The following is a 16686-nucleotide window of genomic DNA, read 5'->3' on the forward strand; positions in this document are numbered from 1 at the left end:
AGAATTAACCACATTTAATGAAGAAGAAAAAAACTACAAATTCCTAGGGTGGAGACATCACAACTCCTCGAGTGACATCACAGTTGCTTGAGTGACATCGCTTAGGAAATCACTGACATCACAGTTGCTCGAGTGACATTACTGATGACATCACAACTAAACACAACTGCTCGAGTGACATCACTGATGACATCACTGAACAACTGTGCGCCACAGGCTCTCGAATTATAGTATAGAGAGATGATAATACATTATTAAAATGATTGCTGTTATGGGGCGTCCGGGTAGTGTAGTGGTACATTCCATGCCTACCAACACGTCGGGCTTCCATACAGGCACGATTGGCTGTGTCTGCGGGTGGGAAGCCGGATTGGGGGTATGTGTCCTGGTCGCTGCACTAGCGCCTCCCCTGGTCGGTCGGGGCGCCTGGTCGGGGCGGAAGGGAACACTGGTGGCAATAGTGTGATCCTCCCACGTGCCACATCCTGCCGGTGAAGCTCCCCGCTGTCAGGTGAAAAGAAGTGGGCGGCATGTATCGAAGGAAGCATGGTGCTAATCTACGGCTCTCCGCAGATCAGCAGAGAGGGTGGAGCAGCGACCGGGGCAGCAGGGGGAAAATTGGCAAAGTACAATTGGGGAGAAAATGGGGGGGAAATCAGAAATAAAAGAAAATCAGAAATAATAATAAAAAATCTCTGGCGCTACACACTCGATTCCTAGGCTGGAGACTCTGGACTGACAGACAGACAGACACACAGACACATCAGCCCATACCAGGAAGGATTTATTACATGACTGATGACATCACAATTGCTCAAGTCACATCACTAAGAATCACAATTGCTCAAGTGACATCACTGATGACATCACAATCGTGACTGACACTGCCAGCCACAGACACCACCACCCCAATTTACATCACTGATGACATCACAATTGCTCGAGTGTAAAGTGTATATATTAATAATAATATTAATAATGTAGTAATAATAATAATAATAATACTTAACTATTATTATTATTCATTATTATCATCATCATTAGTATTATTATGTGTCGGTGAGGTATGCGAAGGTTGGGCCCCCCTCGGTAATGCGGCCCCCTTCCCTCCCCACTCCCAGAGGTGCCTCTCCCTCTTCAAGACTCTCTGCCTCCCCCATCAGGCCGGTCAAGTCCCCCCTCACCACCCGTAAGCCCGCAGAGGCAGGCCAAGACGTGCTGCCCCCCTGGAAGGCGATGGAGGCCAGCTACACCGCTCAGATGCACACCTCCATGGAGCAGACCTGGGAACAAGTCAGCAGCGTCAGAGAGGTGAGCGGGCAGATGGTGCCCTCTAGTGGCCGAGGAGTCAATCTGCAGGGCAAGGAGGATGAATGGGATTTCACTTGAAGAGTTTCCTTCCAAAATGAGAGATCCATTATTTAAAGACTTGTGGCAGACTAGAGCATTCAATAGTCAGGGGTTCTCAACATGTGGTCTGGGGACCACCAGGGGTCTTTCAGGGGGTTCATAGTAAACTGATGACATGTTAAACTTCACCATTAATTCATTTCTAATAAGTTAATGCAATTAGAGAATGTAGAAGAATGACTGTTTTCTCTGTTATCTCTCTCTACCTACAATACAGACAGTCATGGAGTTCTGGACTAAATCATATGATCTGACATTTAAAATGTTCTCAGATTTGGGTCCAAGAGACAAAATCTCATCAGATGGGGGTTTGTGGCTCTAATGTGCACTAAATTAGGGGTTCTTGATAAGACAAAGGTTGAGAATGACTGTTCTAAAGCAATGGAATCAGGTAGAAAAAGCAGTTTTAGTATTTAAAAGAAATCCGATGGTTTTATGGTTAGAAATGGATATTTGAGCATGATGTCACCATGGCAGGTACTCAGTACTGGGAGTTAATTTCATGGGGACTTTAAATGACCCATATGTGAAGCTTGTTATGGGCTTGTATTGATGTTAAGACATTGGACTTAAAGCAGTTCTGTTTTTGAGGACAGTCGTTTAGCAATGTCAGCAAAGTTTTTCCACAAGGGACGAATAGCATTTTCGAATGAGACCCTTCAAAACATCAACCACTCTCCGTCCTGCTCCTTGTTGAACGAATCTCTCCCGGGTGTGTCTTTTTGTGGTGTTTCCTTTATCCTTTATGTTGCATTACCACCTCCTTCTGGATTTATCCATGCACTGTTTCCCTACATTCTGTCCCTGGTCTTCAGGACCTCCCGGGTGTGTCGACGAGCTGCACGCACCCGTCTTAATGAACAAATGTGTGATGTACAACATTATGACAAGAGTTTTTATCAAATCGGTTTGTTATTTCCACAGTGTATGTTTAATTTTTTTTTGCCTCCGCCCGGTGATAGCCGGGGCCTGAGGCATTATGTTTTCGGGTTGTCCGTACGTCCGTCTGATTTTTGATTGCATGATAAAGACACAAAAGCAACTCCAAATTTCCTGAGAGTTGCCTGAGTCTGAGTCCACACCTTGTTGCAGTGCTCCGTTTACAAAAGCTTGATGATCTGTGTTGAGTTGAGTGTTGAGTTGTTAATGTGACTAACCATCTGTCAGATGACCTGTCTTGCGTTGTTCACAGTAAGTAATTTGTAAATTTTTTAACAAGGGGGATGCCCCCACACCACCAACTGCAACACAGTTTTGCCGTCCGCAGTTTTGCCTCCGCACAGCTCAGAAGCGGAGCGTTTTGACTGCCTGATTTTGTTGACTTGCTCGGATATTGTTCATTTGGTAATTTTTCCTTGTTTTGTGTGCTTCTACTATGTGTAAGTAGGCTACTTAGTTTATGCAAGTTTTATTTTGAAAATATACTGGATGTCCTATGTCATTTCTGTATGACTTCCTGCCCAGCTCGATCTGCTCTGTGCAGCTTGACGCGGCGGATTCCTCCAGACACATGTTTCAGAAGTGTCCCAAGCATCTAATACTGTTTTTTTTTTAAACCCACCATAGTTTTGATGGTATAAACTTGACCTCAAACTGTAGCGTGGAGCAGTCAGTGCAGGTTTTTGCAGGTTAACAATGGGGATGGCACCCCCCCCATCCCCCCTACAAATCACCTACTGGTTGTTAATATGACTAATGTCCGTCAGAGCCTGCATGGCGAGGATGATGATGACGGCAGGAGCGTTGCCGTGGTGACAGCCGTGGATCAGGCTCATGGCCGCAGTCCTCCCCGTGACATCACCGCAGAGCAGCAGGTAGCTCCAGAGAAACATCAAAACATCTCCATCCCATCGTCCTGTCGTCTCTCATACGCATCTGGATTCACTCCGAAAACCCATTCAACATCCCCATAGTCCACTGTGCCCATTCAACATTTTTGCTCGTCGGTATTTTCTTAAATACTTTTGACTATTAGCATTTTCGGACCAGAGCAACTTTTTCATGGTTCTAAGAACTTTGTGTTCGCATCGCAAGAACTCGGAACCATCGTAGTTCTTAGAACACCATTTTGAGGGACTTTCTTTTAGCTCCTACTTCAGGGTAGGTATAGAGCTGAACAGTCACATGACATATTTTGCCCCAGAAGTGAGTTTCCCAATCATTTTCTCCATAGACATTTAAAAAAATCCTTATATGAGTTTAAAGGCTGGAACCAAGCCACCCCGTGACCTACTGAATCGTGAGTGACCATAAAACATTTCAGTTGGAGCAAAAATAAGATCGGGGAAAACACAGCCTGTGGAGGCTGGGTAAACCCAGCCTCCACATGGCCTCTGCTTTCAGACCTGCTCTCAGTCACTGGTCTGAGAGCAGGTCACGTGGAGGCTGGGTTTACCCTGAGAGCAGGGCTGAGAGCAGGTCACGTGGAGGCTGGGTTTACCCAGGCTTTTTTTTTTTTTTTTTTGCTCCAAGTGAAATGTTTTATGGTCACTCACGATTCGGTGGCTTGGTTCTAGCCTTAAAACTATTTTTTTCTTTTAATGTCTATCGATAAAATGAATGGGAAACTCACTTGCGGGGCAAAAAATGTCACGTGACTGTTGAGCTCTATTCTAAGAGGAACATTGAGTGATCCAGACCATGTTGATTGGTCGACCTTCTAGAAATGCCCAGAGTATCATCACTAACGTTAACTTGCAATTTTTTTTAGCGAGGTAATGTTTTTCTAGCTAATTGTAGTATCAATCCCCCGTGAACTCTCACTTGCTTTGCTGTGAAGCTACTAGTAGCTGTTAGCATGTTAACCACTGGCTTACGCCACTTCAGAGTTCCTATTGGTGGTGCGAATGCAAACAAAAAAAAGCAGTTCCTCTCAGGGAGTCTCCACAACTGTTTGGATGCAAAAAGCCTATTCTTGTCTTATGTCAGTCTTTTCATGTTTCTCATAAATCCCTGTCATTATTCCGCAATACTTCTCTTCATTGACATTTAACTTGATACCTATAACAGCCTATAATGCCAAAGTTAACCGGTTTGATTTGGTTGATAGCTTCAAACCACAGAGTCCGAGTCAGACATTTTGCCAAATGACGACGAGGGAGAGAATGATCCCGAGAACTGTGAACCTGAAATCCATCATCACATGGATCTGGATTTGAAGGAGTTGAGTACAAGCCGTTGGGGTATTTTAGATGCTTTTGGCAGTCCGGACGTGGAAATGGAGTGGGTCACACCAGAGGAAATGGGGACACCCCTAGTTGAAGAGCCAGACGATGAGCCGGTGGAGGACATGGCTGTAATGGCACAGTGTGTCCGCCCAGCCGTCACGCCCCCCGCTTCAAACCAAGCCCACCTTTCCCTCACCTCTACATTACCATTTCGTAATCAAAGAAACTCACTCGGCTTGACTGAAGAGATTCCTTCTGCTGTCAGCCTGGAGGAGGAGGTAGCTGCAGAGCTGAGTGGACACGCTTTCTTCTTTGTCACGATTTCACTATCTTTTTGCAGCACTTCCTTTGCCTTTAGTTTTGCAGTGTGGTCGTGTCATTGGTTCACCTTCAGCTCTTGCAGTACCACATTTTTGTTGTTAATGTTGCATGTTCACATTTGTTTCTTCTTTACTTTGATCTTTTTCCACGGCTTTGGTTTCCTGCATGTGAAACAGTCGAACATGCACCTACCTCATCAGACACAGCGGCCATTTTGAACACTCGGGGTGGGAACCTCTACCTGGATGTCCAGTCAGCTCTCCGATTCAAGGATTTATTACGTCATTGATTCACATGGGAAAACATATTAGAAACAAGTGGATCTCAAGAATCCAGAGGATATCAGTTCACAATTTTGATATATTTGCTTCATTATCTGTAGCTACCAGAGGCTAGCCTAGCCAGCTAGCTTGTAGCTAACTTCCTGCTAAATTCAACTGGAGTTTGCTGCTAATCTGATAGTGATAACTGTTCTGTCTATCTGAAGTCTTATGTGATGGAATCACACTAGTTTTATGCCAATCCTCTTGGTATAGTTTCCCATCCTGACAGTTCAAAAATGGCGGCTGTGTGAAAAAGGTAAATTCTGTTGAGATGTTTTTCAACATGCTGTATTGCTGCTTGTATTTTATGTATTTTTGTGTCTTATTTGTACCACCGACTTGGTGCCATGGATGTCGTGAGATCTATGTGCTGTGTCCAACCCGTTGTTCGCTCGCTGTCTCCAGGCTGAGGGGGGGAAACGAGCGGGCGCGGTGGCCACGGTGGTGGCCGCTGTGGAGCTGGCTCGCGTCCGTAAACCCGTGCATGGCGAAGATGAAGCTGTAGAGGTGGAGCTAAGGCAGCATGCCGCGGCCATTGAACAGCAGTACCAACAGAACCAACAGTATCAACAGTACCAAGAGAACCAACAGTACCAACCCAGCAGGACAGTGAGAACGCAGGCTGGCCCAATGCTCACTGCTGCTCAGCACTTTATCTCCGACACAACCCAGCTGGGCTCTCAGGTTAGACAGGCCTCCAGCCAGCCGGAGAGACATGCTTAGCAAGGGATTTGACCCAGTAATCAGTTCATCTAGCCTGGTTCAAGGCATTTAAATTGGTATGAGAAACTACCTACACTGGTTCCAAGTGATTTAATTCCTTTGGAGCAGCAGCAATAACATTAGCCTACAACACACTCTCATGGCAGTTTGTGGAAATAGTCATGGAAATGTAATCTATAGAGTTGTGTACATGGACATGATTTTAAATGTAATCTATAGAGTTGTGTACATTGACATTTTCAATTGATTTTCCCAATTGTTTTTGTGAAATGAACACAACCTACTGTAAACGTACGTGCCTCCACCACAAATTTGAAAACGTTTGAAAAATATAATGTGCCTTACGGGTGAAATGTAGGCTATGAAGTCCTTACCACAACGCCGTTACTGGCCACCATTTTATTTCAATGTCACAATTGCTCAACTGTGATGTCACGGGCACTCTCCAGAGTCTCCACCCTAGAAATCCAGCATGCATAGCTGAAATCCATTCGCTTGAAAGTCGTTGAGTGTCACAAATTCTTTTCGAAAATTGTGTCCATGTACACAAATCTATAAATTAGAATTCATGTACAATTTTGTGACTATTTCACAAAGGTGCAGTGTTAAAATCATAACAAAAAGCTTTGTTAAACTGAGGAAAAATCTCTTGATAAACATGTCATTTTTGCAATATCTGTACATAAAAGGATACTCCAAACCTTTGTGAGGTTGTGACGGCTCCTCTGTTGGTTCTAGATACAGATGACAGAACGCTCCATGTATGTGGACACTGGTCCACATTTCACGGTCTCTAAAGTGTCTGTCCCTAAACCTGATCCTAGCTTTGAGGTAAGGACAGGCAGCGCTGGGCAAGCAGTACAAACACCCTGCATAGGAAGAGTGCAACTTAAAGGATAAGTTGACCCAAAATTTTAAATTCAGTCATTATCTACTCACCCCAACTTTCAAACGTAAAAAACAGCCTCTATACTGCTCGTCTGGCCTAATCCAAGTCTCCAGAAGCCCCGAGATGCCAAGTTGACTTGAAAAGACGTCATTTTGTTTTTAGCTGAAATCTACACTGTAGCGTGAGCTGAAAGTCCCGTTTTAACTTTCACTTTCACTTTAAGCTCACAAAGATTTCAGGTAAAACAGGGTATTGTAAATGACGTCTTTTCAGCTTGCATCTTCTGGATGGCTTCTGGAGACTTGGATTACGCCATTATGTTGTATTTTGTTTGTTTTATAAGCCAATGAGTGTTGGGCACCTTAGGGTGCATGACACATGAATAAAATCAATCAATCAATCATGAAAATAATAATAATAATAAGTTAGCAGCTAAACATTAAAAAGATATATATATATATATATTCGTGACAATAAATAAAAATTCGGGACAATAATAGAAACCTTACTGTAGCTAATAGCCAGTTCAACATGTATTTGGTTGTTACTGCTTGCCAGAGATGCAAACCTTGTTGTGATCAGTGATTAAACATTTTACATGGTGTAACATGTAACCTCTTAACCGTGTTTTCCTCACCCATTAATCAATCATCAATAATCATACTTAATTGTCATTGTCCAAAAAGGTTCATAGAGTCTGACTGATTAAGTGGTTCAATATTCATATGAAAAAGACGTAGATTTTGTTTGTCATACCTGACAGTTTCGACTGCTGACTTCCTGCAGTCTTCCTCAGAGACATCACGTTACTGTGACTTGTCCAATGGCTGGTTTATGTAGGTTTGGCCATCCCACCTGGATACTGTAGGTGGGATTACCATGAACTACCAATAATCAATATAGGGGGTCATTCCATTTTTCCATTCTAGCTTTAATAAAACTAACGTAGCCAGCCCCTCCCTGTGCTGTGGTTTAACCAAAACAAAACAGTTGAACTGAGTTGTTATTGTCTGATGGTACCTCTGTTCTCCTTGGTGGTCAGGTTTCCAGCAGGTCGGGCTCTGCAATGGCCTCTCTGCACAGAGAGCTGTCCTCAGCCTCGGCCACTAGACAGGTCATCAAGCCGGTCAAGTCTCCCAGCCCGGCTCGTAAAGCTGCGGAGACGAGAGGCACCTCCGAGCCCCCCCCTCCTCCCTTTAAAGAGCTGTCTGAGAAATATCAGACACATTTGGGCTCTGAGTTACAGACAGGGGGACTGTACGCAGGGGGCATGGAGAGAATATATGAGGACTGGGAAGCCCAGGTTTGTAATCCAGTTGCATCACCGTGCTCTCACTCCCAACTCTTCAAATACTGACGTTTGGTCAGGAACCCCTTTTTCCTCAACGCCATGAGACCGTAGCCAAATGTTCCCCTGCCACAAATTGAGTTGCGTCACAAAGGTTGTTAATGGTTAAATTTAGTTCAAATTAAACCCGCTTTTGTTAAATTTAATTTGGTTAAGGTTAGGATCACCTTATGTTCAGACCTTACAGTGGGCCAAATTCTTCCGGGTCCTATTAACACTTCCGGCGGTCACGGCGCCAAATATGAAAGAACGTCATGAAGAAGAGAGTTGTTTTTGTAGCGGACAGCGCAGGGTGTAAAACAAAGAACGTAGCCTACTACTTTGAGCTCGGTACACAGCAAGCAAGCGAGTATCCACTGTTAGCCAGGTCAGATAACGTTATCGTCGACAATGACGAGCACTTTCTTGTAAAACATACCTGGACTCCAACAAAGAAAGCTTCAGAAGGTTTTCTGTCCTCCGAGCGCAGCGCGAGCCACTTACGTCTATAAGACCCGCAGACGTTAACGTAATTCCCTGGAATGCGAGAATTAACGAGGCAGTTACATGGCGTTGCATTCTAGACATTGCCGTTTGCTTTTATTTGGTATGTTACATACAATTGGCTAAACTATTACAGGTAGTTAATTCAGAGTTAGATGATATTGGAGCAGCCAGCCATTTTTTTTTTCTTTTTTTTTGCCGGAAGTCGTCGAACGACCACACAACCAGGTCAAATGGGCGTGGCTACATAAGGTGAATAGAAGTCTGTTGGACTACTCTGTATGTTGTGGGAGTTCTATAGAAGTCTATTGGACTACCCTGCACATTGTGGGAGTTCTACAGAAGTCTATTGGACTCCCGTGTACATTGAACGTTTTGGAAAAAGGGGTATGAAGTGTGTTAAGAAGTGATAAGGGGTCCTGACCAAACGTCAGTATTTGAGCAGTTGGAGTGAGAGTGAGTTGGTTCAATAGACTGCATCGACACAGGAAGGGAAAACCTGAGGTGTCATTCTGAAGATCTGATGGTTTCTCTATGTTAAACCAGTAATTAAACAGATCCACTCAGATCCTGTTCAAATCAGGCTTTTCTGATTTCTGTGAAAATCCAGGCGTAACTATCCCCCTAATAAATGTATTACTATCCCCCTAAAATGTAATGTATCCCCCTAATGTACCACGTCAAACACATTCTCACAGCAGTTTGTGAAATATATAGTCACGTGAAAATCGAAACTGAGAATGTAATATACTGTATAGATTTGTGGACACGATTCCCCCCTTTTTCTTCCTGAAATGAACACAAACTGATTTACGTTCCTCCACCTGTCCACCATGACTTTGAAAACATGTTTTTTTTGTAGGCAAATAAAACAACTTGTGTTACTGTTATGTTTAGGCAACTAAAACAACTTGGTTAAGCTTTGGTCACTGCTAAATAAGAAAAATGTCCGTAAGTCGTGCTGAGTGTTACACAACAAAATGGGAAAATTGTGTCCATGTACATGAATCTAGTAGATTACAATTTCATTCGAATTTCATGACTATTTCAAAAACTGCCGTGAGACTGGGCTGGTTCCTCGACACTACTGACAACTTCCATCTCACCCATCAGCCTCCACTCCATTCCGTGTGCCCTCATGACCTCTCTGTGTGCCCTCACGCCATCTGTGTGCCCTCTGTATGCCCTCAGGCCCTCTGTGTGCCCTTACACCCTCTCTGTGTGCCCTCACGCCTTTTGTGTGCCCTCACGCCCTCTCTGTGTGCCCTCACACCATCTGTGTGCCCTTACGCCATCTCTGTGTGCCTTTACACCCTCTCTGTGTGCCCTCACGCCCTCTGTATGCCCTCACGCCCTTTCTGTGTGCCCTCACACCATCTGTGTGCCCTTACGCCATCTCTGTGTGCCTTTACACCCTCTCTGTGTGCTCTCACGCCCTCTGTATGCCCTCACGCCCTCTCTGTGTGCCCTCACGCCATCTGTGTGCCCTTACTCCGTCTCTAAGTTACGCCCTCAGTATTACATGTTGAATGTGAACAGCGTGTCCATCTTGTCCTGTCTGTATTTTATTTGCTGTATTATGGAAGTGTTTTCCTGTGGTGAGATGAGAAAATACAACAGAACTATTAGCTACTACGGTAACAAACAGGTGACTGTATCACGTGACTGTATCATGTGACTGTACCACAGGTGGTGGAGGCAGCAGCTGTGCCTTCCCCCAGCGACAGCGTGGTTCCTCCCACACTGCTAGCTGTGAGTAGCTTTGATTTTATTTATTTATTATAGGTAAAGAATACCCAAGACACTGCTATAGCGTGCCAAAGTCACACCCTCTTCCAGGTTCGGCATGGGACCTAAGAAATTTCATTCCGCATTAATTTTTCCATAGATGTTTCGTAAAATCCTTTTTGTTGGTCAAATCAAGCGATCCAGCTATATTTAGAATACTTACAATCAGGAGAAACCATAGAACATTTCACTTGTTTTGTTCTTATTCTTCTGTTTGTTTTGCTCCACGTGAAATGTTCTATGGTCTCTCCTGATTCTGAATATAGCTGAATCGCTTGGTCTCTTTTTGTAAGGATGTTTTCTATTTGAAAATTAATGGGTAATGGAATATCTTAGGTCCCATGCCAAACCTGGAAGAGGGCATGCGTTTCCATCTATGGAAGAGTTGACTTGATCAATGTGTGTTTCTAAATGTTTTCTATCTCTGTCCCCCAGGGCTTGAAGAACACGAATGTGACAGAGGGCGAGTCGGTGACGCTGGAGTGCCAGATCAGCGGTCACCCCGCCCCGGTCATCATGTGGTTCAGAGAGGACTATAGGATCGAGAGCTCCATCGACTTCCAGACCAGCTATGAGAAGAGCGGCTTGGCACGCCTGGTCATACGCGAGGCCTTCGCCGAGGACAGTGGACGCTTCACCTGCACCGCCACCAGCGAGGCGGGGACCATTAGCACATCCTGCTACCTGCTCGTTCAGGGTCAGTACCAACAGCACGCTGAGAAAACATGATTCCTACAGATGTTACCCGTTTCTAAATACCCTACCGCCGCGATAATGGTTGAAATGTTTCAGGTTGTTTGCGTCAGTAAGAGTCCAACAAAATGTCAAATGAAAACTCAGGATCCACCGATTCCAAAGGTATTAATCTGATCACTCTACGACCAAAACTCACTGAACTAGCAACAGAAGAAAAACACTGCCGTGACATGCAGCGCAATAGGGTACTTTGAAACAGGTAACCTATGTTCGCAGGTCTGGAAAGTCTGGAAAAGTATTAAAAATGAATTTGATAATTTCCAGGTCTTGAATAGCTTCGGAATGTCTGGAAAATTCTGGACCATGTGGTCCAGGTCCGATAAACACGTCTTTGATGTTGTCGAGCCACTTGATGATCAGAATAATGTTAGAGGGATGCTCTCACATCCAGTCAAGAACACAGGGTCTGCAACAAAATCACATCAAGTCAAGAACACAGGGTCTGCACCAAAATCACATCCAGTCAACATAGGGTCTGCACCAACATCACATCCAGTCAAGAACACAGGGTCTGCACCAAAATCACATCCAGTCAACATAGGGTCTGCACCAACATCACATCCAGTCAAGAACACAGGGTCTGCACCAAAATCACATCCAGTCAAGAACACAGGGTCTGCACCAAAATCACATCCAGTCAACATAGGGTCTGCACCAACATCACATCCAGTCAAGAACACAGGGTCTGCAACAAAATCACATCCAGTCAAGAACACAGGGTCTGCAACAAAATCACATCCAGTCAAGAACACAGGGTCTGCACCAAAATCACATCCAGTCAACATAGGGTCTGCACCAACATCACATCCAGTCAAGAACACAGGGTCTGCACCAAAATCACATCCAGTCAACATAGGGTCTGCACCAACATCACATCCAGTCAAGAACACAGGGTCTGCAACAAAATCACATCCAGTCAAGACCACCAGGCCTACACCAAAATCCCATCCAGTTAAGAACACAGGCTCTGCACCAAAATTACATCCGGTCAACAACATAGGGTCTGCACCAAAATCACATCGAGTCAAGAACACAGGGTCTTGCACAAAAACCACATCCAGTCAAGAACACCGGGCCTACACCAAAATCACATCCAGTCAAGAACAGTCTGCACAAACCCAAATCACAGCCAGTTAAGAACATAGGGTCTGTACCAAAACCACATCTAGTCAAGAAGTTAGGGTCTGCACCAAAATCACATCCAGTCAACATAGGCTCTGGCTCTTCCTGGAAAAATATGGAGTTTTAAAATGGAAAGTGAGTAGGAACCCTGTTAATCATCTCACATATTATATTTGTGGCTGTCTATACAGTGATGTGACCTAGTTAGCAGGGGCAAGATGTCTAAACAAGATATCTTCAAACAAGATCATTTTCTAATTGAAAATGTGCTTGGAACCCTGAGAAAAGCATCCCACCTGACAGACATCTGACCACAAGAGAAAGCACATGGTCTCATTGCAAGCTCTAATTTGTTCATAAACACAAACCATGTATAAGCAACTAAAGCCAGAAACAACCATACACGGTGCATTGTCGAAGACTAACCATTTTCCTCCTCTAGTGTCAGAAGAAATTGAGAGCAGAGAGGAAATGGCTGCCATCACTGAACATGTTGAAACTGCTCTGGAAAAACAGTGAGTATATTAAAGTACATTTTACATGCTTTACCAACACGGTCTCACAGCAGTTCATGAAAGTAAGCAGGGATACATAGAAGGTTAGATAAATGGTTTGGTCATCGTTAAATAAGAAAAAAAGTAGAGAGTAGAGGGAGACAACAAGCAGAGAGGGGGAGAAAGGGAGAGAAGTACCGCCTCTTCTGGCCTCATGACAAAATGTGGCTTACGGTTTAAATGTACTTGATCAAACCCTGGTCGTCAGCATTGAAGGCTGTATTTGCCCATCTGCCATTACAGACGTTACACATCCCAAGTGCCTAAAAGATATCTGTGTGTTGTTGACATTATTACAGATAGATTTCCAAGAAGCCACATTAGTGAAAATGTAATTCAAGAGGTCCAACTTGGTCAGATAATGAGTTAGCCTGATATAAGTCTGTATTGTCAACTCGTTACACTCTATTTCCATAGTCCTTCCATAGTATTTCTAGTCCGATTTCCATGAGTCGGGAGAACGAGAGAAAAAGTTTTCTTTTGAATAAATGTCTTCAAAGCAGAGTGCCATTCGGATTTCAAAGTAAGTGGTACTTTTAATCGATTTAAAACAGCCTCGATAGCAGCGTCTATCTCATCTATGGCGGTCGATATTATGTTATTACTCCTCGGCGCACTTGACAATGCCGTTAGTCCTGCTGTTTATTGATGCTGATTGGCTAATCGTTAGTCCCCCGGTACTGATTAATTTGCAAAGGCATTTGCATGTCACAATGCCAGGCCAGCAGCAGCCAAAACTCAACTCAGTGGGGTGGGAAAATTCAAAGGTCTGGACCCAGGCAACTAATAAGTGCTTGTTCTGCAGAGTGATGGAGGAGGCCAGAGAGGAGACCATGTCCCAGGCCGAGTCAGAGACCGCCTCCCCTGCAGCGCCCTTCTTTATCAGGACGCCCAGTCTGCAGAAGCTGGTGGAGGGAGGCAGCGTCCTGTTCGACTGCCAGATCGGAGGAAGTCCCAAACCCCACATCATCTGGAAGAAGAGTGGGGTGCCGCTCACGACCGGATACAGGTACGGGATGAGTGCCATCAACTGACTGATTGGCAGACGGGGGTGCAATAGTGAGCCCTCAAGGTCTAACAACGGCTGCTCACCTATTGTAAAGCACTTTGAACTGCATCCTTGGTATGGAAGGTGTAGCCTGGGTAAACCCATCCCCCACGTGACCTGCTCTCAGACCTGTTCTCAGTCACTATGGGCTCTATTCTCCCACAGGCCATCGGCGCTATTACGGGCCTTAACCGCAAAAAAACGTGCCTTGCGCCTGTTTCGGCAAGATAGCAATAGGCTTTAGGCTGCCAAATGCGCTTTAGGCCGAATGGGCGTGGCGCAGTCCCAAAGTGGGCGTGTCGGCGCTAAATACCAGCCTAGTCATATCTTGGGAGCTGGCCTACATTTAGCGCTTTGCGCTTTTCAAAAGCAGGCCTATTCTTTGCCTTCACTGCTTCTTCTCTGTCACCCTTCTCTCTCTCTCTCTCTGAGTTCCCAGCATGCATTGTGTTTCTTCATTTCGCTACTAAATAGCCACCAAATGAGCCAAAATAGATATAAAAGGTAGTTCTAAATTAATGTGTAATGGTAACACAGCCTGCCATTGTCAACATTTCAATATTGGACCAAATAAAACCTCGAAATGAAAACACCACCCTATGTGAAACATATATGTCCTCCTGGGCATATATATACCCCTTGTCGAGTTAACGTGATTTAGAGAAGTAACAGCGGAACGCGCTTCGGAACGCGCTTCTAATGGCATCTGCTATACTGTGATGTCCGTCCAATAACTTGGCCCTATTTCACATTTAGTTTTACAATAAAAACACATTTATGCAATGACTTGACATAATGTAGGGTATATTTATGTGCATCATCCTTCCTGCAGCAGGCGAGAGAAAATTATATCTTTCTGGACAAACTTTCACCAATCTAATAGGCTATATTTTTCTAGCTGATGCATAGAACATTATTTTCACTTTGATCTTGCTATAGTGTAGCGTATTTACATGCTTGCAGTATTGAAACTGCAGTTAGATTGGTTTGAGAAGCATAATAATATGGAATAATAGCCTATAATGCAGACAGACAGGCTGGATGAAGGGAGGGGGGGGGGGGGGGCAGAGCGTTTGGCTTTCGTCTGGTTTTGCGGGATCACTGGAATTGGAGCTAAAAAGGCAAGCGTGCGATTCGTTTATTGCACTTATCCAATGAGCATGACGGTGCATAATTTTACGCCTAAAAGGCGTGGTTGTAATGCTTTGGGCTGCATCTAGCGCCAGCACGACGATATCAAGTGCGCCTTTCCACGCCCACTGCTTTGATCTGCGCCTGCCGCTCGGCCTAGAAACTGCGCCGATGCAACGATAGGGGCCTATGTGACTAGTGACTAGTGACTGGGAACTGAGAGAGCAGGTCACGTGGGGGCTGGGTTTACCTAGGCTATGGAAGGTGCTCTTTAAATAAAGTGTATTATTATTATTCCAAGCACATAGTGCGTGGAACCCTATTGTAATGGTTCGGTTTATTATTATTATTATTCTCCTCCCCTAAAACAGTATGCAACCCAGAAACCATAAGGCCCAGAGTAGCCAAACTTTGCACATGGAAATGTTGAAAATGTCACCCACTACTCAGAAACAAAAAAGTACACCCATTTACCAGATTCTGACACTATAACAGCCCATTTTACGTTTTGGCCCATATTATGTGGCCCATGCTACTGCTACTGCTACTACCACCACTACTACTACTATTACTACTACTGATGATACTATTACTACTACTACTACTACTGCTGGTGATTGGTGATGTCACTCAAGCACTCAATGATGATGTCATCAGTGATGTCACTCAAGCAATTGAGATGTCATCAGTGAGTGATGTCATAAGTTCTACTGCTACTACTACTACCACCACTACTACTACAACTATTACTACTACTACCACTACTACTATTACTATTGCTGCTGCTACTACTGCTACTGCTACTAATACTACTGCTACCACCACCACCACTAATACTACTATTACTACTAGTACTGCTTGGACCCCGTCATCGCCGCTTGCGACTATATTTATTATTATTATTATTACACATGAGCACAACAATATTCACTTGTATTCGCTTGTACTCGCGAACGACTTGCTGTCTTTCCGTTTTTGAATTGTCGATTTTGTAATTGGCCCCTCCTCTCGCCGCTGTCTTCGCTGTTGTCCACCGCCAGGTATCCCAGCATGCTTTGGAAGGTGATGAGAGACATATCCAGTAGTAGGGGTGGGCGATATGGCCCTAAAATAATATCACAATATTTCAGTGTTTTTCTGCGATAATGATATTCTTGACAATATGACAAAAGACTGAAAACAAATTTTACTTTTAATTTAAATTAACATACAATTGCAATAAAATAAGTGTTATAGTTTTATATGTCAGCATAAACTCCACAGTTTGCCTTCAAATATTCAAATATGCATGCCTTCAAATATTACAGTGGTTTGTTGTACATGCTCTTTTGTAACCAAACCACTTCCACACACTACTGAAGCCACTACCCCCTAACCCTTTTTGGGGTTTCAGCCATGCTTTTCATTGCTGTGCATAAGTTACGCACGTAACGTCACACCTTTATGCTGCTACGTCAACAAGTCATAATATTGCCATTATCATGATATTTTTTACTATATGAAGATGAATTCTACCGGCGTTATCGTGAACGATATGATATGGCACACCCCTAATGGGCAGCAGTGACTCCGCGCGCGCGCACACACACACACACACACACACACACACACACACACACACAC

The 16686-nt window shown here is 44.2% G+C and overlaps 1 protein-coding gene across 1 annotated transcript in view; it reads left to right on the forward strand.

Moving 5' to 3' along the window:
• The window catches only part of LOC310777839 (titin-like), a gene marked incomplete at both ends in the record, with an annotated part of 102353 nt that overhangs the window by 10787 nt on the left and 74880 nt on the right, over window positions 1–16686 (forward strand). Inside the window, 9 exons of the mRNA XM_083638189.1 lie at window positions 1122–1311; window positions 3117–3224; window positions 5627–5905; window positions 6683–6775; window positions 7876–8136; window positions 10354–10416; window positions 10888–11149; window positions 12773–12845; window positions 13690–13893. Coding sequence (XP_083494315.1) covers window positions 1122–1311; window positions 3117–3224; window positions 5627–5905; window positions 6683–6775; window positions 7876–8136; window positions 10354–10416; window positions 10888–11149; window positions 12773–12845; window positions 13690–13893 — 1533 coding nt within the window. The remainder of the gene's footprint in view (window positions 1–1121; window positions 1312–3116; window positions 3225–5626; window positions 5906–6682; window positions 6776–7875; window positions 8137–10353; window positions 10417–10887; window positions 11150–12772; window positions 12846–13689; window positions 13894–16686) is intronic.

Source organism: Poromitra crassiceps (assembly GCF_964638095.1).
Source record: "Poromitra crassiceps genome assembly, chromosome: 6".
Classification (NCBI taxonomy): domain Eukaryota; kingdom Metazoa; phylum Chordata; class Actinopteri; order Beryciformes; family Melamphaidae; genus Poromitra; species Poromitra crassiceps.